This window comes from Dendrobium catenatum, unplaced genomic scaffold, assembly GCF_001605985.2.
Source record: "Dendrobium catenatum unplaced genomic scaffold, ASM160598v2 fragScaff_scaffold_1093, whole genome shotgun sequence".
NCBI classification, from domain to species: domain Eukaryota; kingdom Viridiplantae; phylum Streptophyta; class Magnoliopsida; order Asparagales; family Orchidaceae; genus Dendrobium; species Dendrobium catenatum.
The window spans coordinates 62,876-88,535 of NW_021319555.1; the positions used below are offsets into that span (position 1 = coordinate 62,876).

At 32.4% G+C, this 25,660-nt stretch overlaps 3 protein-coding genes across 3 annotated transcripts in view; 2 read left to right on the forward strand and 1 right to left on the reverse strand.

Annotated features, from left to right (window-relative positions):
• LOC110106437 overlaps positions 1 to 2,875 on the forward strand; it is a 10,941-nt gene extending 8,066 nt beyond the window's left edge. Inside the window, exons 2-5 of the mRNA XM_020836344.2 lie at positions 285 to 483; positions 610 to 679; positions 2,128 to 2,163; positions 2,259 to 2,875. Of these exons, the coding sequence (XP_020692003.1) occupies positions 462 to 483; positions 610 to 679; positions 2,128 to 2,163; positions 2,259 to 2,469 (339 nt within the window). The 5' untranslated portion in view covers positions 285 to 461 and the 3' untranslated portion in view covers positions 2,470 to 2,875. The remainder of the gene's footprint in view (positions 1 to 284; positions 484 to 609; positions 680 to 2,127; positions 2,164 to 2,258) is intronic.
• Positions 2,876 to 17,038: 14,163 nt separating this feature from the next.
• Positions 17,039 to 18,053, reverse strand: LOC110106434 (putative germin-like protein 2-1). The gene is made up of 2 exons (XM_020836342.2): positions 17,874 to 18,053; positions 17,039 to 17,759 (listed from the first exon to the last, which is right to left on the reverse strand). The coding sequence occupies exons 1-2, from the start codon at positions 17,992 to 17,994 to the stop codon at positions 17,206 to 17,208; spliced, it is 675 nt and encodes a 224-aa protein (XP_020692001.1). The 5' UTR covers positions 17,995 to 18,053; the 3' UTR covers positions 17,039 to 17,205.
• Positions 18,054 to 23,406: 5,353 nt separating this feature from the next.
• Positions 23,407 to 24,220, forward strand: LOC110106432 (putative germin-like protein 2-1). The gene is made up of 2 exons (XM_020836340.1): positions 23,407 to 23,527; positions 23,667 to 24,220. The coding sequence occupies exons 1-2, from the start codon at positions 23,407 to 23,409 to the stop codon at positions 24,218 to 24,220; spliced, it is 675 nt and encodes a 224-aa protein (XP_020691999.1).
• Positions 24,221 to 25,660: the final 1,440 nt, after the last annotated feature.

The following is a 25,660-nucleotide window of genomic DNA, read 5'->3' on the forward strand; positions in this document are numbered from 1 at the left end:
TCATTTTTCACTTCAAAATGCAGGGAAATAAAAAAATGCCGTGATTCATTTCCAATCCAACGCCATTTTGTCGCTAAAATCGTTTGTTTTCTTTCGCGCCTTTGTTCCCAATCTGTTCGGTAGAGAGATAAAAAATGACGCAGATGAACAGTGCAACACGAATATTGGCGTCGGACTGTTCATCCGCGATCAACTAGCGTCAAAAATAGCGGTCGGTTGAAGCAAAGCAAGAACGGCAAGTGTTTGTCGTTCCATTGGAGTTGCCCTAAGTCGCGGACTTGCAGAAGCCAAAGGGCGAAGGTCGGAAGTCGGAAGTCGGAAGTGTTTGACGCGCAAGGATCTCGTTGGAACGCCGAAAGCCTGCCCTTCACCTGCAGTGGTTTAGACGAAAAGCTTTCTTATAATCTCGTTGGAACGCCGAAAGCCCGCCTTTCACCTTCAGCGGCTCACGGCGGCTTGCGATGGGTCGGCGACAGTCGGCATGTATGCCAACATTTTTCTATCTCTCCACTTTTCTGGCTTTCTCTCCGTTTAAATGTTTAATCCATTTTTTTTAATGACTTGCACAAATTTTCGCTGATTTCAGACACTTTTTGCTGATTTCGGCAGCCTGCAGCTACTCGCTCTCCCAACAAATCAAACGGATATGGTCATCAAGGGTTTCTTCTTTGGACGGGAGGTGAGTTTTCAGCTTTTTCATTCCTCAAAGGAAATATTATTTAGTTTTGTTTCTTTTTTATTGTAATAATTATTCTAGCTATGCTATTATGTTTGTTTGCAAGAACTGCAAACCATTTTCCCCTGTTTGCTTCTCAAATTAAAACCCTAAGAAGAGTAGTCTAGTAGTTTTACAGAAAATTAAAAAAAAATGTGAGCTTCGACAAATTTACGGTAAAAAACTTAGTGACTCATTATAATCGTTTTAGCTCCAGTGAAGTAGTTAGTAAGAGGATGAACTAATATATTTTATTGTTAAGGATGAACAAACTGATTTGAAATTTCTGGATTAAGTATCTTAGGGGCACAGAAATGCACGAGCACGATCAGAAAAACTTACGAGTTCAGGACACCAGCAGTCGAGCACTACGAGCGGCGCCGGCAGCTGTTCGAGCGGGACGTAGAGCACGAGAACACCTTCGGTTTCTTGACGGAGAGAAGACGAAAAACACCCGTCAGACCTGGGAGACCAAATACACGACCTTAAGGGCAGACGTTTGAGGTAATTACCTAATAAATCTTTTTGGGAAATATTCCAGTCAATTCGGTTTAATGATAGTTGAGTGATTAAATACACGCATTATAGCTTCCAGTCAATTCGGTTTAATGCCTATGTTCCAAAACAGATATTAGGACAAAACCGACAAATAGCAGCGGCTGTTAACTAATTAGTTAATTAACTGCATATAGACACTAATGATAGTTGAGTGATTAAAGTCTAGCGCTAATTTTGGTGGCATGTCTTAATGAAAATTAATGAAAACTATGCTCGCACGTTGATTTTTCACCTTCGTGGCTTCAATCTTCAAGGACAGTTGTTGGACAAGGAAAGTTGGGAGCCGGGATTGGAGAGCTGCTTGCGATTCAGGAAGTCACGCATGAACAGGATCGTCTAGGGAAAAAGGGAAGAATATAAGATATAGTATTTTGGTATACCAGAATATGAATCATCCAAATGTTATCTATAGCATTTTAATTTGGATCTGAAAGCTCCTTTCAGCTTTCCAGGAAAGCTGAGTATCATTTATTGCTCTTCAACTGCGCCAAAAAAGGCATGGAAGACGGTGCAAGGAACTGGAAGCATGAAATCAACCTAAACCTGCTTGACGTTGATATATAATCTACTTTGAAGACCAATGAATTTCCATTACAGCCTTTTAACGTAAAATGCTTATTTTGGCTTTGTTTGGCTTCGTGTGGGACGACTTTTTTATTGCTTCTTAAAACGGAGTTTTAGTACAAACAATAAAGTATTCACGTAACCCTTTTGAGGCCTTGCATTTAATTATTTCTAATATAATTGCCTTTCATTGATTATTAACTATTTTTATTACAGCATTTCCATACCAGCTAGAGTATTCATTCAATAATTTTCATTAATCATGCAACTATTAATGAAAAAAATTTCAGCCTGCGTCTTCTTCGCTTCCGTGGCCGTGCTTTCAGGTTAGTGAGTCTCTATCTCTCTCTCCCCCGTAGCTGTTAATACTACAGGACAGTTCATAACTGCCTGTGATTAATTATTAACTATTTTATTACAGCATTTCCATACCAGCTAGAGTATTCATTCAATTCCAATCATGTAATGCTCAAAATGCCATGTCCACTATGAAGATGAGTAGGAAGGGGAGGGTGAGGCACATTAAGGCTTTTATCAGATTATGGGCATTTATTTCTTGCCATGTGTGTGGATCCATGGTTATGATAACCTCCAACTTATCCGGTATGTCGGTCGTTAGAGAGCCTTGTTGACTATGATGATGAGGAAGGAGGGTATAAGCCATTGAAACTTTTATCGGATTTCGGACATTTATTTCATGCCATATGTGTGAATACATGGCTGTCGCAACATCCAACTTTTTCGATGTGTCGATCGTCGGTGATGAATGGTGCCACGCCTATGCCTTTAGCTAATGAGATTCCGCTTGAAATTGAATAGGCGTAGATGTATATATATGCTACTATTCTACTCTTTGTCTCTTTAGCCCTGTTTGATTGGGGTGTTGTTAATGTATAATTTTTCTCAAAAATTGTTATTTAATTGAGCTGTTGTTGATGCATAAATTTGTTTGAAAGCAGTTGTATTGAAATTGGAGTTTCAACAAATGTTGTTTGAATATTGGAGTTTGATCTTCTGTGTGAAACAAAATTTCTTCCAGCGATGTGATTGATGGTCATCCGTGATAAATATTGTATTTATTTCAAGCTCAAGATCCGATTTATTTTTCATTGCTTTTATATGTATATGTTAAAAGTTGTTTTAGAAACAGTAAAAAATTTGTCTTATTCAAAGTCTTAATTGACTAACGAAAATTGAATAAGACACATCCTAGTGATCAACGAGCGGTTGGCATGGTTTACAATGAAGATGTTGTGTGAACAGTTGTAAATTGGTAGCCCAGAAAATTCCAGAAGAAGTGGGAAATCTCTTTAAAATTTTTTTGTTAGCTAGGTGCTAGTACGGGCTACTGAAAATTCTCCAACTCTAGTAGATCAATTTCTCACATAAGAATGACCCTTATTTCATAACTGCATTGCATTAATTATTAACTATTTTATTACAGCATTTCCATACCAGTTAGAGTATTCATTCAACTCCAATCATGTAATGCTCGATATGCCTTGTCGACTATGAAGATGAGGAGGAAGGCGAGGATAAAGCATATTAAGGCTTTTACCGGATTGTGGGCATTTATTTCATGACATGTGTGTGGATCCATGGTTGCGATAACCTCCAACTTGTCTGATGTGTCGGTCATTGGTGATGAATGGTGCCGCGCCGATGCCTTTAGTTGGATCGAGTACAAACCTTGGAAGCCTAAGCTCCTTCTTTGGCTGCTGGTATCAAGTTTGCACTTCAATTTGTTCTTGAGTTTTGATAAACAGCTTACTTGTAGAGAGCAGACGGTAAAAACACATCATGTTGCTTGTTTTTTAACAAAGTCTATCGAGGGATATTTTAAGAAATCATCAACCTCTCAAGTCTCGCCTACCAACATCTATAAAGGGAAATTTTTGAAAAAAATAAATAAATGAGGCTTTTAATGGAGTGCGGACATTTATTTCATGCCATATGATTTTGGCAACATCCAACTTATCCAATGTGTCGATCGTCGGTATTGAAAATTCTGTAGTTCTACTAGATCAATTTCTACCACCAAAATTATCCTTATTTCTTGCGGTACTAGAAATTCTATAAAGTTATATTTTTGTTCGAGTGATTTTGTACTAATACAAATATGACTATATAAAGACAAATGAATAAAATAATAATGGAAATGCAATAAAATAGAATATACTCAATAATGAAGATATATTAAATGAATAAATATGATAATTTTTTTACTATAAATATTATATGACAATGAATAATTCTAATTACTTCCTATTTTGTCAAGTATTAAAAAAGAAAGCTTATTGTCAATGTCAATGTTTATGATGGATAATCTATGCTAATAATCTTTACTGTTTAATTTTAGGCTTTGTTTGGGACGATTTTTTATTTCTTCTTAAAATAGAGTTTTAGGATAATTGCTTCTTAAAACAGAGTTTTAGTACAAAAAAAATATTTTTTTAGTATCGATTCTTAAAACGGAACTTCAGTAGAAATTCATTTTAAAAAGCAAGAAAAAATTTGTCTCAATCGAAGCCTTTATCTCTAATTTTAACTCTTAAACTTTCTCAATCCCTTGAAATATGAGACATGAATATGTAAATCATAGCAGAAGATAAATTATGATTTAATATGATGCAACATTCTAGGGAAAATAATTAGGTTCGGACACTAGATGTAGAGGTACGTTTGGACTCCAATAAAATATTTACATGTGGAGTGTACACGTGGAAACTTTATAAATTAAATGTACCCGTCTAATTTTAAACCAAGCAAATTAAAAGCGTAGGTAAAACACATGTGAAGTACAGGTAAAGCGCAGCAAAAAAAAAGTCAAAACATAGTCAAAGTGCAATCGAAAAGCATAGTAAAAGCGTATTAAAAGCGCAGTCAAAATGCAGTAAAAAGCACAGTCAAAGTGCAGACCACATGTTAAATTTTAATTGGATATCTAGACCTATTTCTAGGTCTAACGTCCGGACCTAATAATTTTTCACACTCTGGACTTGGCCTAAATTCGCCAAAGCCATGTGTCAGGATCCACATATAGCCTCAACCAATTGCTACTCAATATACCTTGATGACTGATGATGAGAGATATGAGGATAATCCATTGAGGTGTTTACCAGATTGTGGGTATGTATTTCATGCTATATGTGTGGATCAATAGCGGCGACAACATCCAACTTCTCCGATGTGTCAATTGTGAATGATGCTTGGATGAGATTCCGCTTGAAATTGAACAACTACTATTCTACTATTTGAAAGTATATCATATTTAATCTCTAATTTTAGCTCTTAAACATTCTCTATTCCCTGAAATATGAGAGATGAATATGTAACTTCAAAGAGAAAGAAAACATATCATAGTAGAAGATAAAGTATGATATATTTTCACATATTTTTCATCATATGTTTAGAATATGATGGACAATCACAAATATTTTTACTTATAAAATTTATTTTTTTAGCAATATTAGTTGAGATTTAAATCAATATTATCCAATCTGCATACTAAATTCGCCGCTGGAACTTAGTCAATTCTGCAAAGCTTGGTAATTAATTAAGCCATAATTAGAAGCTAAAGATAAATTAATTAGATTTTGTTCTTCACTTGCCCTGTATACTTTCATTAAAGTTGATAAGATGGAACCATACTTAAAAAAAGGAACCAGATAACATCATGCCCCTACTTCAATCTTAGAAAAATATAGCAAAATCCATCATCATCATTCCCATTTTCACTCCGAAATAGATAATGACAGTAGAAGATCATCCGATCTTTGATGCTCTACCTTCACTAATTGACATGCCTCATTTTTTGAAATAAACTCCACTTTATCTTTTAATCCAAGCAGTAAAATATACAATTCAAATCTTCGTACATCTTGATACTTTCAAGATGAATAATATAACCTAAATAGTGAGCCTAATGCAGAATCTCTTATTTCAGAACCTTAAAAAGAGGAACTCATAGTCTATCCTTGTAAAAAATAATGTCATAATATAAAACTCGTAGTTCAGATTTCTTACTAGATATGATCAAGTCAATCAACTTTGGACACTCTGTATCTGGCTTATATGATTCAAGAATCTTTTCTTGCAAAGAAGGTTGAATAATCATCTGAGCCAATATACTATAATCCCAATTAGTAGAAAAAATCACTTGCAACTGTAATCGCTCCATATCTCATATTAAATACTCTCAGAAGTGAGTTGTATATAAGATAATTCAAAGGATTTCTTTCTCAGAGCATCTGCCACCACATTAGTCTTATCAGACATATACTAAATATTCATATTGTAATCTTTGATAAACTCAAGCCATCCTTTGCCTCAGGTTTAGATCCTCTTGAGTGAATATATATTTCAAACTAATAATCAATGAAAATCTCACACCTAACATCATAAAACTATTGTCTTCAGGCCTTCAAAGTAAACACTGCAGTAGCAAGTTCCAAATCATGTGTTAGATAATTTCTCTCATGTGACTTCATTTATTTGGAAGCATAAGTTAAAACTCGACAGTGTTCATTAGAACACACCCAAACCTCTAAGTGAAGCATCACTGTATACATGAAAGCCTTATGTACCAGAAGAAAAAGTAAAAACTAGAGCAGAAGTTAAACAATCATTCAATCTTTGGAAACTTGCCTCAAAATCTAGTGTCCATACAAAAGCTACTAATTTATGAGTCTATTTCACTAGAGATATATAAATCTGAGAAAATTCTTTCACAAATTTCTGATAATATCTAGCCATTACTAAGAAACTATATACCTCAAACATAATAGCAGGCCTTGATCAATTAGTGACACTTGAACTTTTTGAGGATCTATAAAAATAATAGCACTACTCATGATGTTTCCTAGAAAAGAAATACTCCTCATTTATAAATCACAATTAAAATTGTTGGCATATAATTAATGATGCCTTAAAGTCTCTAAAATAATCCTTAAATACTTGACATGATCTTCATCAGAAGTAAAATATACATAAATATCATCGATTAAAAATTCCCTAAACACATTATTCATTAGATCCATAAAGATAGTTGGAGTAGCAATCATCCTAAATGGTATAGCCAAAAACTCCTAGTGTCTATACCTTGTACTAAAACCTATCTTCATCATATCAACCTGTTTCACCTTCACCTGATAGTATCAAGAATGCAAACCAATCTTAAAAAATATAGAAGATCCAACAAGCTAATCAAATAGATCATTGATCCATAATAAAGGATATTTATTATTGATAATGACTTTTGTTCAACTAACGGTAGTAAATATATATATGCATCAAACCATCATTTTTCTTCACAAACAGAATAAGTACTCCCCCACAGAGACACACTAAGATGAACAAATCCACTATCAAATAACTCTTGAAGCTGAACCTTCAACTCTTGAAGCCTCTTAAGTGTCATTCTATATAAGCTTTAAAAATTTGAGTTGTACCATGAAATACATCAATACAAAATTCAATGTTTATATCAAGAGGCAAACTGATCACTAACTCCTCATGAAACACATCTGAAAAATCTCGTACTAACAGAACATCATAAAGAAAAATAAAATCAATAATCATATCCTAGACTAATGCCAAAAATATCATACAACCCATCTTCCAAAATCCATCTGCTTCCATAGTAGAAATCAGACAAAACAAAATATCTCTAGCACTCTAAAAAACATAAATCTCACTACTAAGGAATAACTTTAAGCAATTAATCTGAGCCTCATACTAAGTCAATCAGTCCATACCCAAAATAACATTAAATTGTATAAATGGGTAATAAAATCAAATTATACCTCCACTTTATATCAAAAATCACAAGAGCACATAAATAGATCCTACTAGTCATCATATCATCTTTAATCGATATAGTAATAAAAAAATTTGAAGATAAGTTTAGCAAAATGATGAAAAGCTCAAAAATAAATGAATGGATGGCTCTATAATTGAATAAAATATAATATGAATGCTTATAAATGTAAGTCATACTGGTAACCAGATATGGAGCATCATGAGCCTCATGCTGAGTCAAACTATACACATGTGGTTGAACTAGATTTGGAGAAACAATACTACTAGAGTCTCTCTGACCATTATCAAAAGGTTTATCTATTACTTAACTAAAACTATTGCCTATACCCAAAGCACTCTAAACAAATGTATAAAGTGGAACTATCCTCGGCTTCACTATCGATCTAACAAAACTCCCAATTCTTCGCTCAAGTCATCGGCCAAATCCTACATGTAGACACTCTGTCATCTTATATCCAACATATCCATATCTAAAATACTAGCTAGTTATCCTGTATCACTAATCGAAGTGGCGTCTGCCATAACTCTAGCATACAAGTGCCCCACTAACTAAATGTTAAAAACTAGCAACACTGCCCCTACTTAGAGCTTCTATATATACAAATTATCTACTATTAGAAGTCTCGCCACTAAACCTCTTCCTACTAGTAGTCCATCACTACTGAGTAGCCGTCAGATCATTCTCTATTAGACGAGTTCTCTCCAAAAGATAAAAAAAATTAGAAATATGAAATATCACTAGAGGCTATCTCAAAGTCCTATAAGAAACCTGTTGTACTTAATTTTCAACTGGAGTGTTATCAACTATGGAGCATATGTAGCAAAAATAGTGAACTTTGGCTCGTATTGCATCATAGTCTTGCTATTTTAAACCAATCTTAAAAATGTCTCATGCATCTACTATCTTGCTGAAGGTGATACAAACAAGGATCTAAGCTTATTTGAGAACTCCCCCAACTAATCATAGAATTTAATTTCCCCTAAAATTTTTCCTCTTACTGGCCATCCACCAGCGCTCATCCTCCTTATATAACATAAAGATTGATAATGATACATCTCTCTCAGGAGGACATTGTATACATTCAAATGTCTTCTCCAGCCTCCTCAACCAGTCCTCTACTGCCTTGGGCTCAATAGCACCCTTGAACCTCAGAGACTTCAATCATAGAAATATTTGTAGACGTTTATATACCTCATTAGATCTTATATCAAGAACCTTGATATGTGTCTTACCCATCATTTGAGCTATCAGACTAGTAAAACACATATTAAAATTGACTATCGGAGCTGTACTATGTACAAGAGCTGCCTGACTTGTACTCCATCCATCAATTATATCTAGGTTTGGCGAATCCAAAATCACACAAAATATATAATTAAACATATATGCACATGAAACAAATAATAATAAACACCCATATAGACTTAAAATTACCCCACTTGACTTACAAATAAATTTCTAAAGCCCTGTTTTATAATTCATTCCAAAACTATTGCTTTAATACTATAAAAACTTGTCACAAACTAACCCAACCAGTACATATCCTATCGTATTGAGCTATGACAAGTAAATCCCAAGATATAGGTTTGGAATGCTTTCAATTTTATTTCAATATTTATTTTAAATAAATTACAAACTACATAGCTACTGAAATATTCAAAGTAGTACTATAAGCAAACTCGTCCACCACATTTCTTTTAATTCATAAATATATATATAAATTATAGTACATTGCTATAAATAGAAGCTACAAAACTGAATAATAAACTAGTTATGACTATACAAAAATTAAAATAGAGACGTACCTATAAATTTAGAACTAATCATAAATTGTTAATAAAAAAGCTCATTCCCTTTCCCATATCATAAAAATCAGAAAGAAAACTATAGTGAGTTAAAATAGCTTAGCAGGCCACACAAATCGATCAAAAAATTTAAATTTTTTATTATCCATTTTTTAATATTTAAAAATAATTAAATGTAGTATAATAAATAATTTGAGCACTTTATCTATTATAACATGTATAATTTTATCATATATCCACATTTTTCATCATATTATAATAGTTAAAGTATAATTAAACATGTACAATAATTGCATAGTTTTTTATAATGATAGGCAACATAAATTCCTACTAAGCAAAAATGTACATTTTCAACAAATAATCAAATTATCAATTTTATCTTAGTAGATTTTTATGAATTATCGACAAAAATATATGCTATTTTCAGACTTTCATTGAATTATAATATTATTTTTCGGCATCTAAATAACTTTCTATTCAATAAAAAATACATAAATTCTAAAACCCCTGTTGTAAAATTTTAAAAAAATATTCAAAATATTCATAATCTTAATCTCTATAATATATAAAAGTTACAAGGTGAAATATTTACTCGTGCAAAATTATCCCAATTTTTTAGTAACAAAAATAAAATTTTAATCAAAATATTCTATAAAAATTACATATTTTAAAAATTAATATAAACATAGTGTGACGTATCTTGAGACAAATAAATTTAAATTTTCTAACTGGACTAACAGTCAAAAATAGCTTTAAGACCTCCAAAACCAAACTTTTCATTTATCTCTCCTATCTTTTTCTCTTTTTTCCCCTTACATGTTCTCATGCAAAGCTTTTATTAAATTATATAATAGTGGATTAGGATATTCTAATAAAATATTAAATAAGTATTCTAATTATTTAATTTTAAACAAAAAAATCATTTAAATTCTTTTATATCCTCAACAACAACAACAACAACAACAACATCAAGCCTTCATCCCACTACATGAATCCTTTTTCTCCATTGTGTCCTATTAAAAGTCAAATTCAAATATGAAAATAGTTTGTGATTTAAACTTATAATAACTCTTAAATAATTTTTATATAAACCAAGATATAGGAATCTCATCTCAAATCAGTTCTCTCAATTTATCCCTTTATTTAACTTATTTTTAAAACAGACATTAGAACTTGAAGATTGTTAAATAATATGCAATAAATAATATATCTACTTGAAATTTCAAATAAGAAAATTGGAACATAGCCATTACAACAACCATATGCATTAGGAACAACACCACCCAACTGATTCTATACTTTCAATTTGGAGGATGAAACCAAATGCAATTCATAAATATTGCAAAATCTGAAATACTGGAAATCAATTCTAAAAGATTGATATGAAAATAAGTCTTAAATAAAAAGAGAATCATTCAAGCAACATTGATCATCATAAACTATAAATAAATTAAAAAAGGATAATTTTATTAAAATTGTCCTTGTTTAATTTTCTTTTATCTTTGTTATTTATTTTTTTTAACCATATTAACATTTGTTATAATTTTTTTTCAGCAGTATATCAAGCCATTAAAAAAAAATGACCTACATCGATCCAAGCTATGTCACAGCCATGGCAGTCCTCGTTTTTTTCCTTATCATTTTCATCGGCGTCAACTTATACTTGTTTTTCCGTCGTTCCACCGCTCCCCCTATGCTTGAGCTCACACTCGGGACCTGGTCTAACTATGCAGAAGCCATGCGTCAGGATCCGCAGGCAGCCTCCAGTGACTGCTGCTCAATTTGCCTTGTTGACTATGATAAGGAGGAGGAGGGGGAGGATAATCCAGTGAGGCTTCTACCTGATTGTGGGCATGTATTTCATGTCAGATGTGTGGATACATGGCTACAACAACATCCAACTTGTCGGGTGTGTCGGTCGCCAGTGATGCTAGTATGAGATTATGCTTGAAATTGAACAACTATCATTCTACTATATATTTGACTCTCTTTGTGACTCTTCGGCTTTGTTTAATATGGTTGTTGTTGCTGTATAATTTTGTATAAAAGCATTTGTATAGGAAATAGCATTTAAAAAAATGGTGTTTGAATATTGGAGTTTAATCTTATTTGTGGAATGAAAACAAAGCATTATTACATATAAATCAAATTTGAAGTCTATTTAGTAAACTAGTAAAATGCAGGTGCTTGATATTTCAGTCTTTATGAATATTATATATAATTTATACATAATTGATACGTCATCACAAAATTAGCTTGATCGGGCACGAATCTCGAGGCAAAAGCTAGTTGGAGACTTCAAAAATTAAATCCGGGAGCATCCGAGCTCCGATTTCAACGAGCTTAAAGTCAAACTGAGCGTCTCGGAAATACGAACCCAACGACACCAAGAAGAACATCATAAAGAAAAATAGAATCAATAATCATATCCTAGACTAATGCCAAAAATATCATATAAACCATCTTCCAAAATCAATTTACTTCCATAGTAGAAATCAAACAAGACAAAACATCTCTAACTCTCTGAAAAACATAAATCTCACAACTAAAAAATAACTTCAAGCAATTAATTTGAGCCTCATACTAAGTCAACTAGTCCATATATATCCAAAATAACATTAAATTGCAGAAATAAGTAATAAAATAAAATTATACCTCCACTTTATATCAAAAATCACAAGAACACATAAATAAATCTTACTAGTTATCATACCATCTCTAATCAATATGGTAATAAAAAAGATAATACAAAAATTTGAAGATAAGTTTAGTGAAATGAAGAAATGCTCAAAAATAAATGAATGGATGGCTCTATAATTGAATAAAATATGATATGAATCCTTATAAATGTAAGTTGTACCGGTAACCACATATGGAGCATCATGAGCCTCATGCTGAGTCAAGCTATACACATGTGGTTGAATTAGATTTGGTGTAACAATACTACTAGACTATCTCTGACCATTGTCAAAAGGTTTACATATTACTTAACTAAAACCATTTCTTATACCCGTAGCACTCTAAACAAATGTATAAAGTGGAACTATCCTCGGCTTCACTGTTGGTCTAACAGAACTCTCAAATCTTTGCTCAAGTCGTCAGCCAAATCCTACATGTAGACACTTTGTTATCCTATATCCAACATATCCATATCTAAAATACTAGCTAGTCATCCTGTATCAGTAATCAAAGTGGCATCTATCATAACTCTAGCATATAAGTGCCCCACTAACTAAATGTTAAAAACTAGCAACACTGCCCCTACTCAAAGCTTCTATATATACAAATTATCCACTGTTAGAAGTCTCACCACCAAACCTCTTCCTACTAGTAGTCCATCGCTACTGAGTAGCCGTCATATTGTTCTCTATCAGACGAGCTCTCTCCAAAAGCTCAAAAAATCAGAAATATGAAATAGCACTAGAGGCTATCTCAAAGTCCTCTAAGAAACATGTAGTACTTCTCAACGGGAGTGTCAATCAATTATGAAGCATATATAGCCAAAATGGTGAACTCTGTCTTGTATGCATCATAGTCTTGCTATTTTAAACCAATCTTAAAAAAGTCTCATGCATCTGCTATCTTGCTGAAGGTGATACAAACCAGGATCTAAACTTATTTGAGAACCCCCCCAACTAATCATAGAATTTAATCTCCCCTAAATTTTTTCCTCTTACTGGCCATCCACCTGCGCTTATCCTCCTTATATAACATAAAGATTGCTAATGATACATCCCTCTCAGGAGGATATTGCATATCTTCACATGTCTTCTCCAGCCTCCAACCAGTCCTATATTGCCTTGGGCTCAATAGCACCCTCGAACCTCGGAGGCTTCAATCATAGAAATATTTGTAGATGTTTATATACCTCATTAGATCTTATATCAGGAACCTTTATATGCGACTTACCCATCATTTGAGCTATCAGACTAGTAAAACACACATTAAAATTGACTACCGGAGTTGTACTATGTACAAGAGCTACCTGACTTGTACTCCATCAATCAATTATATCTAGGTCTGGCGAATCCATAATCACAAAGAATATATAATTAAACATATATGCACATGAAACAAATAATAATAAACATCCATATATACTTAAAATTATCCCACTTGACTTACAAATAAATTTCTAAAGCTCTGTTTTATAATTCATTCCAAAACTATTGCTTTAATACTATAAAAAATTTATCACAACCCAATCCAACCAGTACATATCCTATCATATTGAGCTATGACAAGTAAATCCCAAGATATAGGTTTGGAATTATTTAGATTTTGTTTCAATATTTATTTTAAATAAATTATAAATTACAGAGCTACTAAAATATTCAAAGTAGTAGTATAAGAAAACTCATCAACCAGATTTCTTTTAATTCATAAAAAAAATATAAATTGTAGTACATTGATATAAATAGAAGCTACAAAATTGAATAATAAACTAGTCATGACTATACAAAAATTAAATTAGAGACATGCCTATAAATTTAGATCTGATCCTAAATTGTTAATAAAAAAGCTCATTCCCTTTCCCACATCATAAAAATTAGAAACAAAACTACATTGGGTTACAACAGCTTAGCAGGCCACACAAATCGATCTAAAATTTTAAAATTTTTTATTAACCATTTTTTTTAATATTAAAAATAATTAAATGTAGTATAATAAATAATTTGAGCACTTTATCTAAGTAACAAAAATAAAATTTTAATAAAAAAATTCTATAAAAATTACATATTTTTAAAAATTAAGATAAATATAGTGTGAACTTCCTTGAGACAAACAAATTTAAATTTTCTACCTTAAAAAAAACCATCATCGACATTTTTAGACCAAAGTAAGTCAGATTAAAATTTAGCCATTGTTTATAAACTGCTTTGGAATTTAATTAACAATTGTTGTCTAGTATCCCTTTATTTAATTTATTTTTAAAGAAGACATTAGAACATTCAGATTACAAAATTCATCAAAAAAAAGAACTTAAAGATTGTTATATAATATGCAAAAAATAATAAATCTAGTTGAAATGAAATAAGAAAATTGGAACATAACCATTACAACAACCATTTGGAGGATATGAAACCAAATGCAATTCATAAATATTGCAAAATCTTAAATACTGGAAAGCAATTCTAAAAGATTGATATGAAAATAAGTCTTAAATAAAAAGATAATCATTCAAGCAACATTGATCATCATAAACTATAAATAAATTAAAAAGGATTATTTTATTGAAATTGTCCTTGTTTAATTTTCTACATTTTTTAATTTTCTTTTATCTTTGTTGCTTTATATTTGTCAGCTTGATAAAGTTCTTTCTATTTTTTTGGAGAATCAAATTTATTTTTATTAACCATATTATCATTTGTTATATTCTTTTTTTCAGGGTATATCAAGGCATTAAAAGAAATGACCTACATCGATCCAAGCTATGTCACAGCCATGGCAACCGTCGTCCTCTTCCTTATCATTTTCATCGGCGTCAACTTATACTTGTTTTTCCGTCGTTCCACCGCTCCCCCTATGCTTGAGCTCACACTTGGGACCTGGTCTAACTATGCAGAAGCCATTCGTCAGGATTCGCGGGCAGCCTCCAGTGACTGCTGCTCAATTTGCCTTTCTGACTATGATAAGGAGGAGGAGGGGGAGGATGATCCAGTGAGGCTTCTACCCAGTTGTGGGCATGTATTTCATGCTAGATGTGTGGATTCATGGCTCCAACAACATCAAACTTGTCCGGTGTGTCGGTCGCAGGTGATGCTAGTATGAGATTATGCTTGAAATTGAACAACTATTATTCTATTATATATTTGACTCTCTTTGTGACTTGTTGGCCTTGTTTGATATGGTTGTTGTTGATGTATAAATTTGTTTACAAGCATTTGTATAGGAAAATAGCATTTAAAAAAATGGTATTTGAATATTGGAGCTTAATCTTATTTGTGGAATGAAAACAAAGTATTATTGCATATAAATCAAATTTGAAGTCTATTTAGTAAACTAGTAAAATGCACGTGCTTGCTATTTCAGCCTTTATGAATATTATATATAATTTATACATAATAAATAGGCATATAAACTTATATTAATTTTCATAAACAATAAAGAATATATGAAAAGTAAAAAGTGTGTTAATGTGCAACGCAAGGGGTCCTAATCGATTGAATGCATGATGATAAAAGTTAATAAGAGAAGAAGAATTGGAGCATGAATTATCCTCAATTTTTTTCATTCGAGTTTGGAACCTTTTCTATAAATTTGAGAGGCTTAAGAAAAAATAAAAATTGTGCATAAAATAAATAATTGTAGTGAATTAAAATTAATAATTAATAGTCAATATTAATAAAAGATAAATTAAACTAAGTGAAGCAATTTTTTAAATTTTCGATCATTATAAGAGATTTAACCCTAAGCTCTAAATAAAAAGCCGAAGTGAAGCTATTTTTCAAAACTTCAACAAGAAATTCAGATCTTTGGCCAGCTGAAAAATACAATGAAAATCAATTCCAAACAAAATCACATCATTTTGCAAACAGTATATACTTATTAAAATGTTGCAATGACCTTTTATGATCGTGGATTATATTTTAATCAAAGATTAAAATCTGTGTTCAGTACTTATATATATCTGTATATTTAGTTATTGAGATTTTGATTGGAGGTAGAGTTCACCGAACTACAAGTCTAAATTATTAGGTGCTGACGCCGAACGTCATTCGGAGACCAATCGGAATGGGCCATGTCACCTATGTGCTTGGTACCGCTCTTTACCGTACTGCGTCTCAGTGCCACTGATATAGCGCATTCTGATTAGTCTCCAGAGGGTGTTTTGCATCTAGTCCCTGCACGGAATAATTTATATGCGACATAAATTATTTGTTCTTGTTTGATTCTTGCAGCTGATTTTTTAGATTGATATATGTGCAGGAATCCATTTTTTAGTTCTGCTTGAAGTGAGTCCTGTTTACTGCGGTTTAAATATTGGGCAAGAAATAATTTGTTCGGCTAGTGCTAGTTTACTGGCACGACAAGCTAGCAATTGCTTCTAAAAAATACTGTGTAATCATTAAATATACTCGTAGATCTTTCAAACATGAAGCGAATAAAGAGGCGGCCATGCAAACAATTATTAATCTTCAAATAACACATAAAAACAGAATATGTTTAAGTAAATTTAACACATAGAAGTACAATACTATAGAACATCTTAAACTCAGTAAACCGGACGGTTCTCCTGTCCAAACAACCCATCCAGTGTCCACACAAAATAATGTGCAGACATAACACATCTTAATTTTTCTTCTTGGTGGTAGTTCCTTGCCGAACCTATATTATTATAAAATTTTCATTAATTTACCATGAGAAGCTAGTAATCAAGCAAAGCTTAACCAACAAATATTGATTAAGAAATATTGAGCAAGAAATAATTTGTTCAGCCAGTGCTAGCTTACTGACACAACATGCTAGCAATTGCTTCTCAAAAATACTGCGTAATCATTAAATAAACTCTTTGATCTTTCAAACATGAAGCGAACAAAGATACGGCCATGCAAGCAATTAATAATCTTCAAATAACACATAAAAACATAATATATTTAAGTAAATTTAACGCATAGAAGTACATTACTATAGAACACTAAACAAGCTGCTTGTTAAAATAGCTGACAACACCGTGATAATATATGTCGAATAATATTAATAAATTGAAGGCAAGCAATTAAGCAACCAATGATCGATCTCTAGCTATTGTTCGTCCAGAACTTGGCCTGAAGTATTTCCACGGTCTTCTGATCAAGCTGGAAAGCCTTCTCTAAAATATAGGGAGAGATAGGCGGCTTTGATCCAAAGACTGCATTGGCAATAGTAATCACTCCCGGATTCTGGCTGCTGAGCCCGGAAATAGACACTGCATTTGTATTTCCAATGTTGAGCTGAAAGTGGATGAGACCTTGCGGGAAGACAAAGACATCTCCCTCATTAAGAACCTTTGTGAAGAGCTTGTTGTCCGGGTTATTGGATGCCACGAAGCCGACAGCAAGAGTGCCCTGTATCACCATGAGTATCTCGCTGGCCCTCGGGTGAGTGTGAGGAGGGATGAGACCATAAGGCGCAAAGTCTATGCGAGCAAGTGAGATGCCGAGTGTGTTCAATCCCGGGAGTTGCGTAACAAAAACAGGCGTCACCTTCGATCCCAACTGATTTGCTGTGTTGCCAGGTTGGTTTAAGCCCTTGAAGAGGAAGTCGTTCTCGTTCACCAAGTTGGGGTCCTTGCAGACGAACCCATTCACAAATACTGCAAGATCATTATTTATTTACATAAGCATATTCATGTATGTTCTGCATTGCAAATGATGAAATTTTTTTAATAAATGAATGAATGCAAGAGAGATAAATATGTGGATCGTACTGTTTGACGTGTTGTCTGCAACGCAAAAGTCTTGAAGCTGTGTGGGATCAGTAGCTATTGCAAGCGAGGAAGCCAAAGCAAGCAAACCAAGAAAGAGCTGGAGGTCATGAGACATAGCCATTTTCCTTAATTTGTAAATATATGGCTGATCTCTCTCACTTTCTCTCTTATATCAAGCTTTACCTTGCTTGTGGTGAATTTCCTTTAGGGTGTATAGGATTATATATAATGTGCTATCTAGAGAGGTCGGCAATGCTTGAAACTTTCATGGGAAGAACAAGTCTTAAATTCACTTCTCCTCATGTTCAAGAGTAGCGAAATGGTCTTGATCAACTACTTGCAAATTAATCATGGTAGTCGGTAATTAATGACCAAATCAGCTGAGAACTTATGAACGTTTGCATGTTAGGAGGTATTTTTTATTGAAAGCAATTAATGTTTGGTGTTGATTTCCTCTATTGATTTCTTTCTCCATTCAAACTTGTTAAATACTAGCCTTACATACTGCGTACGTAGAAAATTGACCGAAATGCCTATTAATATTTTAGTTTATCGGTTCTGATAGAGAGGTTGGATTATTTGTATTCTCACAATGATTGCTATATCATTGTGAATTGTTGCAGCAATTGCATTATTTGAGCCTAAAGGAAGTATGTCCATGCATTTCTTTACATCCTAATTAATAGGCTCGCTCACATCAAAAAACTGCATTGCCAGCTTCTTAATTAATTGGTTCTGCCATATGAACTTGTTCAAATTTTGAGATATTACCGTAAGAGTGCTTTCTTATATTGTCTTCTTTGAGCGTACAACAACTCATCTTTATTATTTGTGATCCTATTCACAACATTCTTGCTTATTCTAATGAGAAGTAAATAAGCTCAGCTTACCATCTTACTAAGCAGATTAGATACAAACTAATTTTGATTCCAAAGTTATACAACATGACAACCAGGCTATGATGCCATGTATAAGATATATTGAAGATAAAAAATAATTTCAACGCCCCAAAATTACATGTCAAATCATCGAGAAAATTCTTGGAAGCATACTTGAATCCATTGAAAATTTAGAAATGAAGTTTTGACGTTTTCGATCTTTAACGTTTGAAACGGCGTTCTCCAAGAAAGCAAGAGACCTCTTATTTTAATTCAAGATGAAAAATGAGGAAAATGAGAACTTAACTACTTATGCTGGGGGCCATGACCTTATTTATACTTTAGTGCATTTATTTTATTTTAGCTTTTTTTTTTTTTATAAAACCCGCATAAGGGGCTTACACGTTAATATAATAAAAATATTATAAGTCCTTAATGGATCAATAACCCACTAAAAATACATTATTTGAAATAAAACATGCGAGCCTTTGATCCAATCTAATGCAAAGCACAAATAAATGAAAAGAAAGCAAACAAAGAAGACAAAACCAGAAGGAGAATCACACAAAGGAAGCAATAGGAAGAAGTAACTGCCAACACCTCAGTCCAACCAACACAACAATCAAAACAAACCCAGAAGATCAGCAAGAGCTCCCACCAAAAACAGCCACACTAGCCTTGAGGAAGCCTGCAAAAGGAAGAATCAAACCGAACAAAGCCAAAATAACGACCACTAAACTAAGAGAGAATCATCACAGAACACCCCAAGCTCACAAAAGATGAGGAGAGGGGTATCAGAAAATCCATAGAAACAAAACCCAAAACATCTGGCCAAAAACAAACGAGCCAAAAGGCCAACCAACTAGCAGCTTCCAAACCACCACAGAAGCCAATAAAGAAAAGGTTTATTTTAGCTCTTCATTAAAATAAAATAATATATTTGATCAATACATAATATTTAATTTCATACAAAATTAAATAAGATGTCACATAAGTCAAATAATAATTTAATTTCTTAAGTATATAATGCTTTTAATTGGCTTAATTTTAAATAGCTACTAGTATAATGCTTGATATAAATTTATTAAATAAAAGGTAAGGATTACAGTGACCAGATACAAAAACAAAAGAAATAAATAGCCAGAGGATCTAAGAAGTCAAAATAAGAAAAGAGGGGGACTCAGGATGGAGGCCCCCAGCACCAGGTTAGTAGCCAAGCACAGACCATCCATAGGTAGAAGTAATCGAACGCCAACCAACCAATGACGAGGTACCCAGGTTGCCAGCCAGCTTAGTCATAGAGGGGAAGCAGGAGCCTCCTCATCATTGTCCATTCCACCATAAAAAACCACTACAATATTGTTAAGAGCCAAATTTGAAACCAAACAACAATGACAGCCAAAACAAAGCCACCCAACACGCTCCAAAAAGCAGCAACCAGAAACCCAAAAGGAAAAAGTCATAAACGTTATTTCCTTCTTCGCCTATTAGCTCTACCTCCCCTCTTCCTCCCAAAAGATCGAACAAGGATTTCATCCTCACTCACATAAAAGGTCCTCATCCTCCACACTAGAAGGAGAAGCCTCTAGAGTTAACCAATCAGTAGGACGCAGAACAGGTTGTTTTTCACTCATAGCCACATGATCACGCATTTTATCATCAGCAACACAGAAATAGGAACATTGACAATGTTAGCATTGTTGACCAAGCCAACACCAGCATGATTAACTGAAGTGTCCACTTCCAAATTAACCGAAGAGCAACCAACCTGAGAACCAGGGGACAAATCCTTAATGGAGCCAGAGGAATCAGATTGCTCAACAGACATTAAAGATTCAACATTTTTAGTCAAAACGCATGGGGCATTACCCACATCACTTAAAACATGGAAAGAATTAACTTCACAACCCAACAAACCACCATCATTAGCACATCCCTAAACGCCCCGCTCAACCCGCTTTTGGGAAAGCGGGTGCTATTCAAAGGCAAAGGCAGGTGGTGATGGCTCTAGTGGGCAGGGATGGAGGGGGGGCAACACATGAGGAAACTCACATGCAATGTATCTAGAATTCTTCAAAATCAAACAAATTCAAAATATGTTAAAAATGAATTAAGTCAAAAATTCTAACTACCTCAAAAAAACTACACATAATCCGCTTTTCTCATAATCCAACAACTAAGGCTTCATTTGGAACAACTTTTTTATTATTTTCTAAAGTTGTTTTTAGTACATAAATTTATAGTTCAAAAAAATTTTGTACTAAAAAGATGCTTTAGAATGCATTATAAAAGATGTCTTAAATGAAGTCTAAATTTTGAAATTCTTACATTTGACTTACTCTACCCTACTAATAGTCAGAACAAAACAACTCATTGGAAAATTTGAAATTAATGTCTGTCAAACTATACTGAAACATTTAACAAAATTATCATTTCCCTTTTTAATATGATTTAAAGATTTTTCCTTCAAGAACCTAGCAGAACCATTAATTTCAAACTTATTGCCAAGGAGATTTTATTCTAAAAGATACATTATGAATGGTTTGAACATTCGCACACTCTCTCATGACGAAAATAAAAAAGATATAAAATTATAATATAATTTAAATAATAAAATTTTAAGCCAAAACTATCCAATGCATAATTAAATATCAATTAAAATTTATAAAAAAATAAGAATAATAATTTATCTATGGATAAATTAGAATTAGAATGCTAATTAAAATTATATAATAATTTATACGGATTTAATAAGCATAGTTTAAACAAAAAAAAATTAATTACTTCTATCTTTAAAATTAAAGACTAACAGGCACGCATAATCAACATAAATAATCTATCTTTGGATTAATTTTACATGATTAAGATTAATTACTTTGTTTAAGGCAAGTATTTGGATGATTAATTCTTGGTTTAGGTGAGGTTGTTATTAATCTAACTTTCCTAATATAAAGAGTACAGTTGGTCACTAAAGCCAGAGTATTAATATTAATTAATCAGTAAATACCAATTCAAGACCTCGTGCTGCTTTGAAACTGCTATATAATTAATTACTCAAATAGGATACTGACTTAATTAAAAAATTGGAAAAAAATGTGAAAGTAAATTTCAAATCAAAATAACAAAAACACAATAATTAAATTATTATAAATTAATTTTTTTTGGATGAAGGATAATTAAAAAGAGATTGCAATTCTTAATCACCTGTTAAACTTATTTGTTTAGACAGTGCCTAATTTGAAAATATAGATTAAAGCAGGGATTTTTTTTTCTTTTTAAACAGATGTAAGATATAATTAAGAACTAATTAGTACGAATTTTTTAATCTAATTTCTCTTTATTTTCTTATGAGAGCTTGGTATTACAGACTCTACATTAAATATTTTGTTTGAGATGATTTTCTTACTATTTTTTAAAGTAGTTTTCTAGCATCAGATTTTTTAGTTTTTAAGAATCAAATCAAACAATTTTTAATCATGCATTTAGTCCTTAACTAAATTAAGAAAGGTTAACAGAAAAAAAAAAAAAAAACTCACTTTGCTGTCATTGAAACTGTGAGAACAAAATCTTCTTGACCTTCATGTTTCTGTAATTGCCATAAAAGAATTATTCAATCCATATTAAATCACATGAGATTTTAAATAAAAATTTATGAAGAAAATTAAGGTCAAATAATCTGATTAAATTTTAAATTATGATAGATTTTAAGACTTTTAAATTTAATTAAAATATGTTCTCACAATTTTATTTTTCTAATAGGCAATGGTATGGAAGATTTCTAGATGAATGATTGTTTACTTATTTATATTGAGAAAGATATATTTAATAGCATTGATAATGAATTGATTGTACACAGTTTCACAATGCTGGGGAACCCAAACCCAAGTCGTGGGAGAACCCCTACAAGGCTACAATCCCCCAACGAGCCCAACAAATAGAATTGATCGCTTGCATTTTTCGTCTATCACTTAAGAACAAAGAGAACTGACAAGCACGCTTGTATTTTTTGACTATCACCTCTGATAACTACCACTAGAAATCACCACCACTATCCCCATGCTTCTACATGTATTTAATGTTGTTATTGGGGTTTAACTTTTAACAGTTCGCTCCTGAATATCTAATTTATGGGAAATAAAATATTTATTCTCAAATAATCTCATACTCTTCAACTAAGAGGAAATGAGGATCTTTATACTTCCAGTTATATATTGGATTATCTAATTGGGCCAAATCCTTAAATTTTCTACTTTCAGAATTTTCGGCCTCCTACAAATTATTTTATTTAAGTTCTAAATTTTTGATAAAAATTAAGACAAAAAAACACATGATAATAACACAATTTTTCTAACGCGTAACAACTGATTTGATCGTTAATTAATTACTGGCTACCATGACTAATTAACAACTACTTTAAAACCATTTAAACATAACTGAATATGTATCGAGAAGCAGGTAAATTTAAGACTTGCTCTTCCCATGACAGATTCAATGACTTGTAAACTTGGAATTAACTCTATCTCGAAGCATTGTGGATCTCTCTAGCTAGCACCCTATATATACTCCCATACAACCCATAAGCAATTCACAAAGCAAGGACTTGCTAGTTAAGCCAGTTAACAGAGTGAGAGATCGAGAGAAAAAGAGAGAGAGAGATGGCTAAGTCTCATGACCTCCAGCTCTTTCTTGGTCTTCTTGCTTTGATCTCCTCGCTTGCAATAGCCACCGATCCCACACAACTCCAAGACTTTTGTGTTGCAGACAACACGTCAAACAGTAGGATCTATATACATTTCTCTCATGCATTCATTCACAATTTCTTACTAGTTGATTAAACTTTTTTTAAATTTTCATCATTTACAATGCAGAACATGCATATGCTTATGTAAACACATATATAATTATGATCTTGCAGTATTTGTGAATGGGTTCGTTTGCAAGGACCCCAACTTGGTGAACGAGAACGACTTCCTCTTCACGGGCTTGAACCAACCCGGCAACACAGCAAACCAGTTGGGATCAAAGGTGACGCCTGTTTTTGTTACCCAACTCCCGGGATTGAACACACTTGGCATTTCACTTGCTCGCATAGACTTTGCGCCTTACGGTCTCAACCCTCCTCACACTCACCCCAGGGCCAACGAGATACTTGTGGTGATACAGGGCACCCTTGCAGTTGGCTTCGTGGCATCCAATAACCCCGACAACAAGCTCTTCACAAAGGTTCTTAATGAGGGAGATGTCTTTGTCTTTCCGCAAGGTCTCATCCACTTTCAGCTCAACACTGGAAATACAAATGCAGTGGCTATTTCTGGGCTTAGCAGCCAGAATCCGGGAGTGATTACCATTGCCAATGCAGTCTTTGGATCAAAGCCTCCTATCTCTCCCTATATTTTAGAGAAGGCTTTCCAGCTTGATCAGAAGACAGTGAAAATACTTCAGGCCAAGTTCTGGATGAACAATAACTAGAGGTCGATCACTTGGGTTATTGCTTGCCTTCTATATATATGCCACACTGTTTTCAGCTTTTTTAACAATAATTAATACAGTTTCTGCAATCTTATATATGTAATAATGTGCTTCTATGTGTGTTGATTTTACTTAAATAATTTGTGTTTTTATGTGATATTTGAAAATAAGGGCTTGAATGATCATCTCTTTGTTCGTTTCATGTTTGAAAAATCAATAAATATTGCTAATTAAGACGTGAGTTCCCTTTATTACCTTAAAATTTTTAGCATGCAATAAATTATTAGATGCTAGCTATTAGGCTTTATTTTAGACAGCTTTCTTACTACTTAATATAACTTTTTAGTACAAAAATTAAAATATTTATACTAAAAAATTGCTTTAAAAAGCACTAAAAAAGCCGTCACAAATGAAGTCTTAGAATATATAAATACTCTTCTTATGATGATCATCAAATTGCTTATTCTTTCTTCCTTATAGCTTAATGCACCTATGTAGTTTGGCTGCCCTAATTAGTCATAAAAACAGCTTCTAGAATTAGTTTTGAAAAAAAAAAAAAGTTAGGGAAAACATTAAAATAATTTTTTTATTAAGATAAATTATAAAATTGTTAAATTTATTTTAATATGAGTGCACTATAATTTTTAATTGATTATTCATATATTATATTATCTTAAAATAAATTCAACTGATTTGAAGTTTATTCTTATAAATATTTAAATTTATTTAAGAACACAGAAATTAAATTTTGCCATTTATATATTTATTTTATTAATAAGAATCAAATTAAACAATTATTAATCATGCATTTAGTCCTTAACCAAATTAAGAAAGATTAACAGAAAAAAAAACTCACTGCTGTTATTGAAAGTGTGAGGACAAACTCTTATTGATCGACCTTCATGTTTCTGTAATTGCCACAACAGAATTATTTAATCCATATTAAATCACATGAGATTTTAAATAAAAAGTTATGAAGAAAATTTAGGTATGATTATTGGTATGATTGTGTTATTTTTTATTAATTAATCTAAAATTTATTGTTAAAAAATTTATTATTATTTTTAAAATCAAAATGAATTATCTGGTCGGGTTCAAATCATTTTGGTTGGTAGTTTTTGACACATTAAATGTGTTGGATTCAAATCAATTTCAAGTTAGATCCGAATCCAACCCATTGATCAATTTTAACACCCCCTATTTAAAATCAAGACCCCCCCTCCCCGGAGAAGTAAAAATCTCTCTTCGACAAACATTTTAAAACTTGAAAACTCATCACTTCATTCCCTCAACTGGGCTTCCTATTTCTCCTTTCATTTCCTATTATATGTTTTGTTTCCCATTGATCATTTGAATTATATTTATTTTTTGTGTCGTCTTTATCATCTTTTAATGAGAGCTTTGATTGTGAACTTGTTTGATAGTATCTATTTTTTTCTT

What these genes read in the sequence shown, in the direction of transcription:
- LOC110106432 (XM_020836340.1), top strand. Translation starts at nt 23,407, where the DNA reads ATGGCTAAGTCTCATGACCTCCAGCTCTTTCTTGGTCTTCTTGCTTTG. An exon ending in TGCAGACAACACGTCAAACA is followed by an intron (nt 23,528 to 23,666) that starts GTAGGATCTATA and finishes ATGATCTTGCAG; the next exon opens with TATTTGTGAATGGGTTCGTT.
- LOC110106434 (XM_020836342.2), bottom strand. Translation starts at nt 17,994, where the DNA reads ATGGCTATGTCTCATGACCTCCAGCTCTTTCTTGGTTTGCTTGCTTTG. An exon ending in TGCAGACAACACGTCAAACA is followed by an intron (nt 17,760 to 17,873) that starts GTACGATCCACA and finishes ATGATCTTGCAG; the next exon opens with TATTTGTGAATGGGTTCGTC.